At 39.0% G+C, this 12,501-nt stretch overlaps 1 protein-coding gene across 2 annotated transcripts in view; it reads right to left on the minus strand.

Annotated features, from left to right (window-relative positions):
- Positions 1–309: 309 nt before the first annotated feature.
- HADHB (hydroxyacyl-CoA dehydrogenase trifunctional multienzyme complex subunit beta) overlaps positions 310–12,501 on the minus strand; it is a 36,271-nt gene continuing 24,079 nt past the window's right edge. The window contains exons 7-16 of one of the 2 annotated variants that reach the window (XM_067703531.1): positions 11,548–11,635; positions 10,006–10,193; positions 9,486–9,666; positions 8,392–8,513; positions 6,221–6,300; positions 6,094–6,141; positions 5,298–5,385; positions 4,899–4,973; positions 3,619–3,783; positions 310–1,076 (exon numbers count right to left, since the gene is read on the minus strand). In XM_067703531.1, coding sequence (XP_067559632.1) covers positions 1,041–1,076; positions 3,619–3,783; positions 4,899–4,973; positions 5,298–5,385; positions 6,094–6,141; positions 6,221–6,300; positions 8,392–8,513; positions 9,486–9,666; positions 10,006–10,193; positions 11,548–11,635 — 1,071 coding nt within the window. In that variant the 3' untranslated portion in view covers positions 310–1,040. Of the gene's footprint in view, positions 1,077–3,519; positions 3,784–4,898; positions 4,974–5,297; positions 5,386–6,093; positions 6,142–6,220; positions 6,301–8,391; positions 8,514–9,485; positions 9,667–10,005; positions 10,194–11,547; positions 11,636–12,501 lie in introns of those variants that run through there. The other variant, XM_067703530.1, reaches the window with a different exon arrangement.

The following is a 12,501-nucleotide window of genomic DNA, read 5'->3' on the forward strand; positions in this document are numbered from 1 at the left end:
GTGGAATTCACCAATGCAATCATGGGGAAATAAAGCTGGGACTCTCAAATAACCTTTTAAGAGGTTAGCACTTGCTCCCTTGCCCAATCTGTCCCTGAACTAGAGTATGATTCTGATTGCCAGTAACTTTCACAGACCTAAATGAAATTCACATGAACGGTTGCAACTGAGACTTTTGCTTCTGCAATGCACTAGCATACATGTTATTTAATGCAGTTCGGTTGTCAAAAAACTGAGAGAATTTTTAGTATGTTGACTAAATTTTTGAAATTTCTTTACATTTCATTAAACCCGGCAAACAGAAACATCTCCAAACGATAAAATAAATTTATTTCAATTGGGCACTGAAGAAAAAATGGTGTTATTCTAAAGCAGGACCTTCTTCATGATCCTAGCGGCTTCATGGTTGACTAAAATGGTTAGAAGTTACAAATGAGTAATCCAAGGCAAAATCTGTCCCTAAGCAAGAGAACCACCTTTTACCTCTAATAAAACAATGCAAATGGTTCTCTGATACTTCTCTACTTTATTAAGGTTAATCAACATGGTATTTATATATCTAAACATTTACTGTAAATTTTCAGTGATGTTTAGATTCTAAATTACCTTTCCATAATTAGGTTAAATTTAGGCACATTGGTTTGTATTTTATAGAAAACGTTTATCTTTAGGTCACAAATAGGAATGAGCTATAATTTGCAAATGTTACAAAGGTGATTCCAAATCTCAGCTAAATTCTTTCCAAAATTGCAACCACTCTTTCAGTCTTTCATAAAAATAGAGACCAAACATAATTGCTTAAACTTATCACTGTTGAGAGATTCTGGTAACTAAGAAATTCCTGAAAGAGTAATAAGCCGTGATTATTGGAAAGCTCAGAACACTGGCAAGGCTTAACTGCAAAGTACTTAACAGAAGGCCACAAATTTTGTTTTCCTAAGAGGAGCTAGGAACTACAGATGTCACTGAATAGTGCATTGAAATGGCATTGCCTAGGGTGAGTGTTGCACAGAAACTCCAGGTCACCTCTTCTTGATCTATTATTTTGGATAAGCTTCCACTATCATAGCATGGCCCTGTAAAGGAAAATAAAGTTCAATTAGAGCAATCAAATGCAATGAATCCAGCCAGTACAGAGGCAGCATAGAACAATGGGAAAAATATAGGCTTTGGAACTTAATCCTGGCTCTGCCATTCAAACACTGTGTGATCTTGGGAAAGTTATTAGCCATTCTGAACCTCAACTTCCTCTCTAAAATGGGGTTCACGGTGCCCACTTCAAAGTGTTTTTGTGAGCACTAGATAGCATACAATGTATGTATACACACACATACATGTATACACATGTGTATCAGAGTCTATCTAGAAGAGTCTGACTCCTAGTAGATGCTCCGTAAGTGGTTACTATTAAAATAAGCCAGAGGGGCTTTTTTAGCTGTATAAAAATAAACGCAATACAGTGAATCCAACAACAGCCTTCTCTCTCTCCTAGATAAGAAAACTGAGGCTTTGAGAGGTTAAGTTACTCATCCAAATCCACAAAGCTATTAAGTAACAGGGTCAGGACTTGAAACCAGATGATTCCAAAACCTGGTCTCTTCTTTACTACTCTATGCGGGTGAAGATGATGATTTGAGGTCCCACAAAGGTAAAAAGGCAGAAGATCCCTTTCCTAGTACTAGGCACAGTGCTACATCCAAGTTATCTCCCTAGTTGAAACCTAGTATAGAAATTAATGATTTCATGAGTCTAAATCCTATCTGATAATCATAGTCATTCTATCTTTTGGACTGCTATCGAACTAGTTAATAGCCTAACTAATCTCCCTGCTTCTAGATTCAATTCAATCCCCACAAATATTTATTAAACTATTATTTATAAGGCACCAAGCTGAACACTGTGGGTACAAAGTTTTGCTACACGGTCTGTATCCTCAATCTAACATACACTGTAGTTCAAAACAAACTGCTAAATACCTTGATACAGGCACAAGCAAACAAAAGAATATGGATGGGAAGGACTGACTGGCTTGGGGTTGTCCTAGAAGGGCCCATAATAAGGTAGAATATTCCTTCTCCTGTTTTCTTTCAACTGTGTTGTTTCCATGTTCCAAATCTTTTATATTGCACTAGATCAGTGGTTCTCAATGGCAGTGATTTTGCTCCCTCCCCTCCCCAGAGGGCATTTAGCAATGTCTGGAGATATTTCTGGTTGTCCCAACTGTGTGTGTTGGCAGGGGGGCAGGGGGTGGTGGGGGGGAGTGAGGGGGGTGGTTTGCTACTGGTATCTAGTGGGTAGGGACCATGCTAAACACCCTACAACACACAGCACAGTCCCCTCACCCGCAACAAAGAATTATCTGGCCCAAAATGTTACTAGTGCCAGAGCTGAGAAACCCTGAGCCACAATGATGGATTCCTCCTTTGATCTAATCATGTTTGTAGCACGCATTTGGCTCTTGATGAAACAATGCCAAGTTTAATCTAGTTTCTAAGATGCATCATGTCCTTCTTCACTATACTGTAAACTTCTAGAGGTAAGTAATAATACTGGATATTATTCTTTGTTCATCCACAAAAGCACCTAGTATTGTGTTATTAATCCTCTATGTGCTAGATTAAAAAATTAGGGAACAAACACTCAAAACCAAAGGACATTAACCTATGTGGACTATGCACTGTGTACAATGCTATGCACTAGTTACCTCCCGCATTTAAATTTGGCATAGAAAGATAAGAGGGAGGGCTCCAGTCCTGATTTACCATGGTTTTCTGTAAATGAAGTTGCAACAGATTAGAAAATACTTCTGATTGTGAAGTCTAAAATATTCCAACCTAAAAATAACTGATCCCTTGCTTCTTCAAAGTCTCTGAGAAAAAGCCATAAATAAAGGCTTTTAAATGTAAGATGTTTATACTTTTACATATCTTATTCATCTTGGTCGGCAACAGATAGTTTCTGTTATCTGGAGAAAAATCAAATCTGTTTCCATCAGGGTTGGGAAAAAAAAAAAAGAAGGAAGTTTTGTAGGAAGTTCCGTCAGTAACACAAGTAAAGCAGATAGAAAAAAACTGTAGAAAACCATAATTTTCCTCAGCTAAAGAGCAATAGGTTATCCAGAGGCAAATTAATTCTCCATTAAGGTATAGTTCAGTTCTCAAGAAAGACTTGGAGAGATTTTATGGATAACGTCCCATGGTGACTACATAAATGGATAAAATTTTATTATTAAAGAAGAAAATATATCGAAGTGTGAATAATGATAGTGTCTGATGAGGGGATTATAAGTGATTATAATTTTATTTTCTAAATACTTTTTGTATTTTCATAATTTCCATAAGGAGCATATATAACTTTTATAAACAAAAAACATAAACATTATTTTAGGGGAAAAAAATAACTTGGATTTAAATAGATTCTTCCTTTCAAAGTACTATCAGAATTAAAGTTGTACTCCCTCCCCACAAAAATGGGCTGCTTTCTTCCCAGTTGTCTGTCATCAGAAAAATCGCTCTAAGACTGTTTCAAATTAAGCTAAATCAAACATTCTTGGATGAATTTGTTTTGTTTCCAAGAAAATGACTTTCTGGAAGCTCCTATGAAGCTTCTGTGACATACCTGCCCTCCAGCTGCACAGGCGGCAACTAACCCATACTGGCCTCCTTCCTTCTGTAATCTGTTGGCAGTTGCCATGACCAACCGACAGCCAGTGGCTCCAAACGGGTGCCCCAGGGACAGTGATCCACCCCAGATGTTAAACTTCTCCAAAGGAGGCGATCCAACCTGGCTCCCACAAAAATAGACACAAATATAAAGATGAGTTTACTTAAGAATCAGACAAGGCTCGTAGTTAACAGGTAGTAATGGCAATAAAGGGAAGTAACTAACTTAAGCCAAATCACAAGTTATTTTACTGCAAAAGAAAGAGATTCTAAATCAATTCTGAAAGCCAAGGGCCCACTTATTTTTCATCTAACATCAGAATGGATGAACAAAGACAACCTAAAATTTTGCTTTTATTTTATTTTTTGTTTTTTAACATCTTTATTGGAGTATAATTGCTTTACAACGGTGTGTTAGTTTCTGCTTTATAACAAAGTGAATCAATTATACATATACATATGTTCCCATATCTCCTCTCTCGTGTCTCGCTCCTACCCTCCCTATCCCATCCCTCTAGGTGGTCACAAAGCACCGAGCTGATCTCCCTGTGCTATGCAGCTGTTTCCCACTAGCTATCTATTTTACATTTGGTAGTGTATATATGTCAATGCCACTTTCTCACTTCGTCCCAGCTTACCCTTTCCCCTCCCCGTGTCCTCAAGTCCATTCTCTACACCTGCATCTTTATTCCTGTCCTGCCCCTAGGTTCTTCAGAACCCTTTTTTTTCTTAGATTCCATATATATGTGTTAGCATACGGTATTTGTTTTTCTCTTTCTGACTTACTTCACTCTGTATGACAGACTCTAGGTCCATCCACCTCACTACAAATAACTCAATTTTGTTTCTTTTTATGGCTGAGTAATATTCCATTGTGTATATGTGCCACATCTTCTTTATCCTTGCTTTTATTTTTTTCTAAAGAATTTCCAGGAGGTATTTTTCAACTAGGAAATACATACATGGAATGAAACACAACATTCTTCAGAAGCAGCAGCAGCTTTCCTCTTCATATATTTTTTTTAAACCTCTTCATATTTTTATTAGCAGGTATTAAAGCTCCAAATATTAAAGTGCTTTGGAAATTCAAGCTGTTTTTTGGCTACACTGCACAGCATGCAGGATCTTAATTCCCCAACCAGGGATCGAACCCGTGCCCCCCTGCAGTGGAAGCAGAGTCTTAACCACTGGACCACCAGGGAAGTTCCTCGAGCATATTTTTAACCAGAAACTTACCTTGGCTTTTCTACCCATGTAGTTTTGTGCAAACCAGTCAGAATCCATGGCTTTCAAATTAGCCAAAATCTGACCCTAGAAAGGAAAATAACTCAATAAGGACCTTGTTAGTAATGTCCCTCAAGGCGTTCTTTGAGTTTGTCTAACTTTAAAGCTAAGCAAATCTTTAAATCAGTTTTCAGTGAATATTTCCCAAAGAAACAATCTGGTACTTTTGAAGGGCCTCAAAGTGACAGCTTCAAAAGGTATGTTTTTTAGCACTGTGTGTGTAGCCCTGGATTCCTCCCATCATGCCCTTCCCAGCAGTGTAAGTCAGTACTTCAAATATAAAGCTCCACTCTTGTTTTACTCGTATTAAATGATTATAGTCCTTTGATATGTGTCTTTAAAGTGACTTACTGAGAAAGCTTCATGAAATTCAAAAGCATCAATATCATTCATTGTTAATCCTGCCTTTTCTAAAACTTTTGGAGTAGCATATGTTGGTCTGAAAAGAAAAAAATAAGTGATACAATATTAAAACTTTAATTTTTAACCTAAGAGCTCCTTCATATTCCCCAAACTGAGTTCTACATAATTATCAGAGTGTCTTCCACTCACTCACTGATTCTACTGTACAAATATTAAGTGTTGGTGATACAATATTAAACTGAACAGACATGGCCCCTGCCCTTTGCAGTTGATATTCTGGACTCAGAGAAATAGATAATAAGCAAGTAAACAATTAATGAGAAGGACAAATTAATAAAGTGAAGAGCTAGAAGAACACAGAGTTCAAAGGGCAGAGCATCAGAAGGGGCATGGCTAGTTAAAGGACATAATGGAGGCTAGTGAGGGTAGAGCCTCGTGAGGGAGGGAGAGGAGTCTAAACATTAGGAGGTTTTTATAAAAAGCTATTCTGAAGACTGTTGCAGAGTGTGTGGCAATATGAAAAAAATGCTTATGACATCTTAATGTAAAAGAAGAATACAAAATTGTATATATATTGTAATTATAAGTAGAGAAGTATAGGAAAAAGTGGAAAAGACTCTAAAACTATAAAATGATAAAGCAACATAAAAGATTACTATTATTTAAAAAACCCAACTCACAAGCCAATTATGAACTCAGGGCTTAATGTACTTTAAAATCTATGTAAGAAACATTGGTAACCAAGTATTTTTCATTATAATCCTAGGATACACATGCTACCTACCCAAGTAAAAGCTGATCTTTCGGATCCTGAGACACGTACACGAAATCCCTAGGTAAGAGAAGAGAGGAGTCAGCTCTAGTACTAAAATAAAGAAACCAGAGGTAATTTATTTCAACACTTACTTTACCTCAAATATGCCTTCGGTTTATAACCCATGGCCAGAGCTTTTTCCTCTGCCAAAATCAGCACTGCAGATGCACCATCGGTCTGAAATGTTGACCGGAACAAAAATGTTAAATTCTGCAGCCTCTCTGGTGGTCTTTATTCAGCCACCTTCTATGCCCTGTTCCTAAATCTACCAACCAGTGACACTTATACAGTGCCTCTATATAACAAAACCTTTTCATTTTATCCAACGTTAGGTCACAATTCAAACACACACACCAACCCACTTTTGGAAGACGAGGGTACAAGAGCCTATTCAGAAAGTACCGTAATTATCAAAATGGATGAGGAGAATAGGTAACTCTAGAAATATGTGTTCATGATAAACTAAAAGTTTTTTGCTTTTAGTGCAGAATATGAGGAATTTTATGAATTAAAACAATCTCCAAAAAAAATCTCTTATTTACTGATTTATTTTTACATTTTCTGGACTGTTTCCCAGCTGCTTCCTGCCTGTGGCTTCGAGGTGATTTTCTTCTATTTATAGACTATAACAATGGGAGAAGAAGAAATAGGTAGATAGCTGAGAACATAAGAACCATGGCCTTCCCTCTCTGGACCTACCCCACGTGCTTTCTTCCAACTGACAACTGAGAAGTTGGGGGACAAAGAAGTACCACTCACAAAAGCCCTTTACCATTGCTTCAAAAAAAGAGTTCAAAAAAAAAAAACAAAAAAACCCAAAATTCCAAAGGAAAGGAAACTACTCCCTAGAATTTGCAAAATCAAAACAATTTCTACCACATCAGACCATAGTTTTACAACTCAGCAACTGTGAAGAGGCTATGTAGCCACTACTGATAGGCGGGCATAAAGTCTGGAAACACAGGTGACTATACATAATGATATCACATCAATAACATATTCAATGTGCAGTTGTGCAAAATTGCAGTGAATGTGGTGCGTTAACAAAACCTCTGAAAATCCATGTATTTGTGATGCATTACCTCTGACGATTCGTGTTTCTGACTTTTGATGAATAAACCTGAACCTTTTGCACACCCCACGAGTAATCAAGGGGGCTCAGATCTGCCAGGAGTGTAACCCATACCATATGGCCCTATCATCCAACTTGGTTTTGGAAATAATCACCTAACCAGCCCTTCACCACTCAGGCTTTACAGAGCGGTACATCATCCTGTTGGAACCACTTCAGGCACCCTTGCCCGAGCTCAAGAGCAGGCATTAAATCATCATTTACCAAAGTCAAATATGTCAAACATTTGCCTATGTTTCTAGACTGTATACCTGGGTAGAGGAGTTACACTGTCAAAGAAACATTGACCAGATGAACTATATCCAGAAGACTACACCCAAGGTAGTAGGAGAAGGGAAACCACATCTCCCATGCAGAAGCAGAATCAGCAGGGACATTCAATTGAGGAGAAGAAAAAAACCCCAAGCAAGGACATGAAGCTACCTGCATATAAGTAAAATAACAACAACAGAAAATGAGGGTAGATTTATTCCACGATGCTTATAGGAAAGTAATTTGCGGGCCGGCATAAAACATAATTTTCTAACAATCAGAGGTAGGAGATGTATCTCGTCACTCTCTCTGCCTACTTTCCAAGTCTTATACGACTCCCTGTATTCATATCCTATGTTCCAAACAAGCTTTTCCCCAAAGAGGTCCTTGCTCTCGTAACTAACTCCTGATTTTGCATTTGCTGTTCCTTTTGCCTAGAATGCCATTTATACACTACCTGAATTGGCTTGTACTCTTCCTTCAAGATTCTCTGAGCAAGGGTCACCTCCTCTAAGAAGCCTCTTTGACTCACCCATCTATGTATCTTCCCCAAGAGTCTATGCTTATAGCCTTCACAGCACTTTCTCACTACATTACAATAAACTGTTCTTTTTATCTCCAGTGCCTAGCACAGGCAGTCAAAGTTTTTTGACTGCTGAAGTGCCTGAAGAGAACAGCTGTTTTGTAACAGAATGGTGACTGGGTCACGAGACTACTATGGCTTTAAAAACTGTAATTCTATTTTAATATTATCTTTGTAATGAGGAAGTGTATTTTTAAGTCTCTATTCATAATACACACAAATAACTCTATTTCAGGCTTTTCTATTGAGAGTACACAAATATAAAAGATCACTAGTAAACACATATAGCACACATAGTTACCAGAAAAGAAGAATTTGCAGCTGTCACTGTGCCATAGGGCTTGATGAATGCAGGTTTTAGTTTGGCCATTTGCTCCAAGGAGGAAGGACGAATGCCATTATCTTGAGTAACTGTATCTTTTCCTATAAAAATATGAAGTTTTTAACTCTAAGGCACAAGCTTTATATATCTTCTCCAGAGAAATACACTTTAAAAATTACAAGAACAAATAAAATGTAAACCACAGATATTCACTAAAAAGAAAGCCTTTTATAGTTATCAAGGTATTACCAAATTTGAAAATAAATTCTTAAGACTTTTGGGAAATAATCTAAATGATTTAACATTAGAAAGGAAACCCTATTTTCTTAAGATATTCATTCACATTTGGCTCTTCTATACAGAAGAGATATGAATGAAGAATTTTAAAAACAGGCATGCACATAAGAACTAAAACATATCTGCAAGATCTAAAGGAGACATAAAAATTTCTCTTTTTAGAAGTTTTACCAGGGACTTCCCTGGTGGTCAAGTGGTAAAGAATCCACCTTCTAATGCAGGGGACACGCATTCCAGCCCTGGTCAGGGAACTAAGATCCTACGTGCCTTGGGACAACGAAGCCTGAGTACCACAACTACTTAGCTCGCGCACCTCAACGAGAGAGCCTGTGTGCCGCAAACTACGGGGCCCACGCACTCTGGAACCTGCGCACCACAACTACAGAGCCCACACACCCTGGATCCCATGCACCACAACTAGAGAGAAAAAACCTGCACGCCACAACTAGAGATAAGCCTGCGCGCCGCAACGAGGAGCCCACATGCCTCAACAAAGATCCCGTGTGCTGCAACTAAGACCTGACACAGCCAAAAATGAATACATAAATAAATAATAAAATAAAATCTTAAAAAAAAATGTTTACCTACTGTTACAACAAGGATTGAAACTTGAGTCCATGTTTAAGAATAAAGGCTGAGTGTTTTGGAAAGAGAACCATCATATTTACTGGAAAGTCACTGGGGTCTTTGGAGTTTTAGAAGAAATCCAGAACTCCCTAACAAGTATCAAGAGCATTAAGAGATTCTCCCCTACAAAGTGAAGCAAACTGTTTTACCCGGTACTTTGAAGGGCACAACATCAGAAAGGAGTCCTTCATCCTGTGCCTTTTTGGCCAGGCTGTGTGAGCGCAATGCATACTCATCCTGTTCCAGCCGAGAAATAGCAAAGGCGGCAGCCAGTCGGTCTGCAGAGTGGCCCATGGTCTCATTGGTGGAGAACTCGGCCACTGCTGGAAGCTGGGAAACGAGATATTCAGGACCAGACACACTGTTATCAGGTGCTATACCACACCTAGGGTTATTTGGGAAAGTTAAAGTCTACTATCAATCAAGACCAAGACAAGGGAAGTTCCTTCTGAGCAGGGCATCTCTAAAAAGGGCTTACAAATTCAAATCTTCGAACCACTATTTTTTCTTTCTTTCCATCTTGACCAAATAATTAACCCTTCCCTGTAACTAACAGAGTCTGCAACTGCTAGAGCATAACTGAACCGATGCTGTCTCCCCTAAGTCTAAATCTCTGCAATGGGATGCTTCGGCAACACAAGTCTTTATGTAAGCGTTCACAATTCTCACCTCGGGTGACAGGAAATTCAATCTGAATTTAGAGATTAAAGACAGTCGCTGACCCAGCGTCTTGGCCTTATTGAGATCCAGCATCATCTTCCTCATTTTCCTTGAGTGGCGAATAGGGACGTCAGACATTAACTCTACACCGCCTGCCACGACCACGTCACACTGGCCGGAAGCAATCAAGTTGACAGCTACAGGGCACAGGGCACAGGTACATGAGCATCTCTTGTATAGATAAACAGGTCATTGGTAATTTAAGCTGCTTTTCCTTTTTTTAAATTTAGGCTTCTTGATTTAAAAATTGTATGATAGTTACTAGCATTGTACAACATGTGTAATTAAGGTTTTTAACTCTTCAGAGGGATTAGGGTAAGTTTTTGAAATGACTAAAAATACATTCAACGCACTGGAGAAAAACAAGTTTCATTCAGGCTGTATGGACATCAACTTCCGGAAGTATCCACTGGACCAACTCTCAAACAAATCGTATTCTAAACCAGAACTTTTGGCATATTTTATATGCTCCCAGCTTTAGTTTCCATAATGACTTTTTTCCTATAAAGAGAATTTCAATTTCTACTAGAAGCTAGAGAAATTCTGGCTTTTAGATAGCAGACAGCCCCTTTCCCTCTTCATGGCCACTGGCAAGTATTGTGTCACTTTACCCAGAAGCGGTCCCATGCTGCGTGGAGTGGAGAATGCCCCCATCCCTGCCTCTGGCTTTATCCCCTGCCACCCCTTAGGTGGCAACCTGGACTTGATGTCACTAAGAGAGCACATGATGACCGTATCTTTCACGTTTCCTGTCTTTTCACAATAAGGGTTGATGCTACAAAATGTCCCACAGATTTGCTACGTTTTTTAGGAGAATTTCTAACTAATTATAAAAATGCCTAGGTGTGGGGAAAAAGTAGAGGAGAAGCGTTGTATCACCTCAAGCAGTGACTTGTCACTGTGACAATGGTAGAGGGAGGAAGGCCACAATCTTCGTGGGGGAGTATCATATTAGAATCACCTAACTAAAATCTAGCAGGTTATAAACTTCTCATGCCTCAAATCTGGAAATATCCCTCCAACAAACAATCCCTGAGATAGCCAGCCACACTACTGATGGAGAAACTACAAGAATGGTTGTGGTCCTCAGGTACGGAGGGCAGGAAAAAGGGTTGAGAACTACTGTCAAAAATCAAAAACTTTTGGGCTTCCCTGGTGGCACAGTGGTTGAGAGTCCGCCTGCCGACGCAGGGGACACGGGTTCGTGCCCCGGTCGGGGAAGATCCCACATGCCGCGGAGCAGCTGGGCCCGTGAGCCATGGCCGCTGAGCCTGCACGTCCAGAGCCTGTGCTCCACAACGGGAGAGGCCACAACAGTGAGAGGCCCGCGTACCGCAAAAAAAACAAAAATGAAAACAAAAACAAAAAATTTAAACATTACCTTATTTTTTGAAACACACAGATCATTTATTTCTGTTAAGAGTAGTTTTTAAAGATCATATAAAAGACAAAAAGAACCAACATGTACCTTCTGCGGTCAAAAAAACATACCTGTGGTCATGGCTTGGTTGGAAGAGATGCAAGCCATGGTGACAGTGTGAGCAGGAGTCCTGTCAGAGAAGCCAGCTCCAAGGGCAGCCTTCAGGAAACAGTGAATGAAAGCATCACTTAGGAAGGCAGTGCTACATGTAAAGGGCGCTTTAAGCGATACTTCACTGTATGGTACATCAGGAAAGGATTTGAGGTCAATAATCCATAGAGTAATATTTAAAATAAAACTAAGCACATCACAGAAATGGTTTACTAATTTTTTGTCTAGCCATTAACTGACAAGCACTCTGCCAAGTTCCTTGTAGCCATTTTCTAGTGTGGTATACAAGCCTACAACAGTCTTGCAGTTCACCTAATTTCTTAGCAATGCTTTTCTCAGAGCTTTAAGGACATTAATATGTAATTTGATTTTAACTTGTTTAAATTTGCAAGTAAACCTAAAGTAAACCTGCTAGACACAATTGAGGGAATGATGACCTATATCATGGTGTGGGGCTCTCATGATCTATGTTCCTGCAGTTATAAGGCTTAGTAGTAAAGCAAAGTCATCAAACATGAAACTCATTTCTGAAGAACTGACTCATCATGAACAGATTCCCACACAGGTCCCTGCCTGCTTACACGCGTCTCTACTTTCACTGACTGCCTGATATTTCAGACAGCACACCGTGATCCAACGCAAAGAGGAACTGGAAAACACGCCAAACACGCAAGAGTTCAAGTTGATGAAAGAAATTTTGGAAAACTGCCTGAGCCTCAAGTGAACCTCTGATAAATAAGGGTTAGACCAGTTAACAACTGGAAATGAGAAAACTGGTCAGGATGATGACACAAGAGGTGCTTCAAAAGAGAGTAATTTGAGGGGCCTTGAGAAAAACTGAGGCCCTCCTTTAATCTAAAAATGGACATGAGGACATCTATTATTTTATTATACTATTTATTGAGTAAATTATG

The sequence above is a fragment of the Pseudorca crassidens genome, chromosome 14, assembly GCF_039906515.1.
Source record: "Pseudorca crassidens isolate mPseCra1 chromosome 14, mPseCra1.hap1, whole genome shotgun sequence".
Classification (NCBI taxonomy): Eukaryota; Metazoa; Chordata; class Mammalia; order Artiodactyla; family Delphinidae; genus Pseudorca; species Pseudorca crassidens.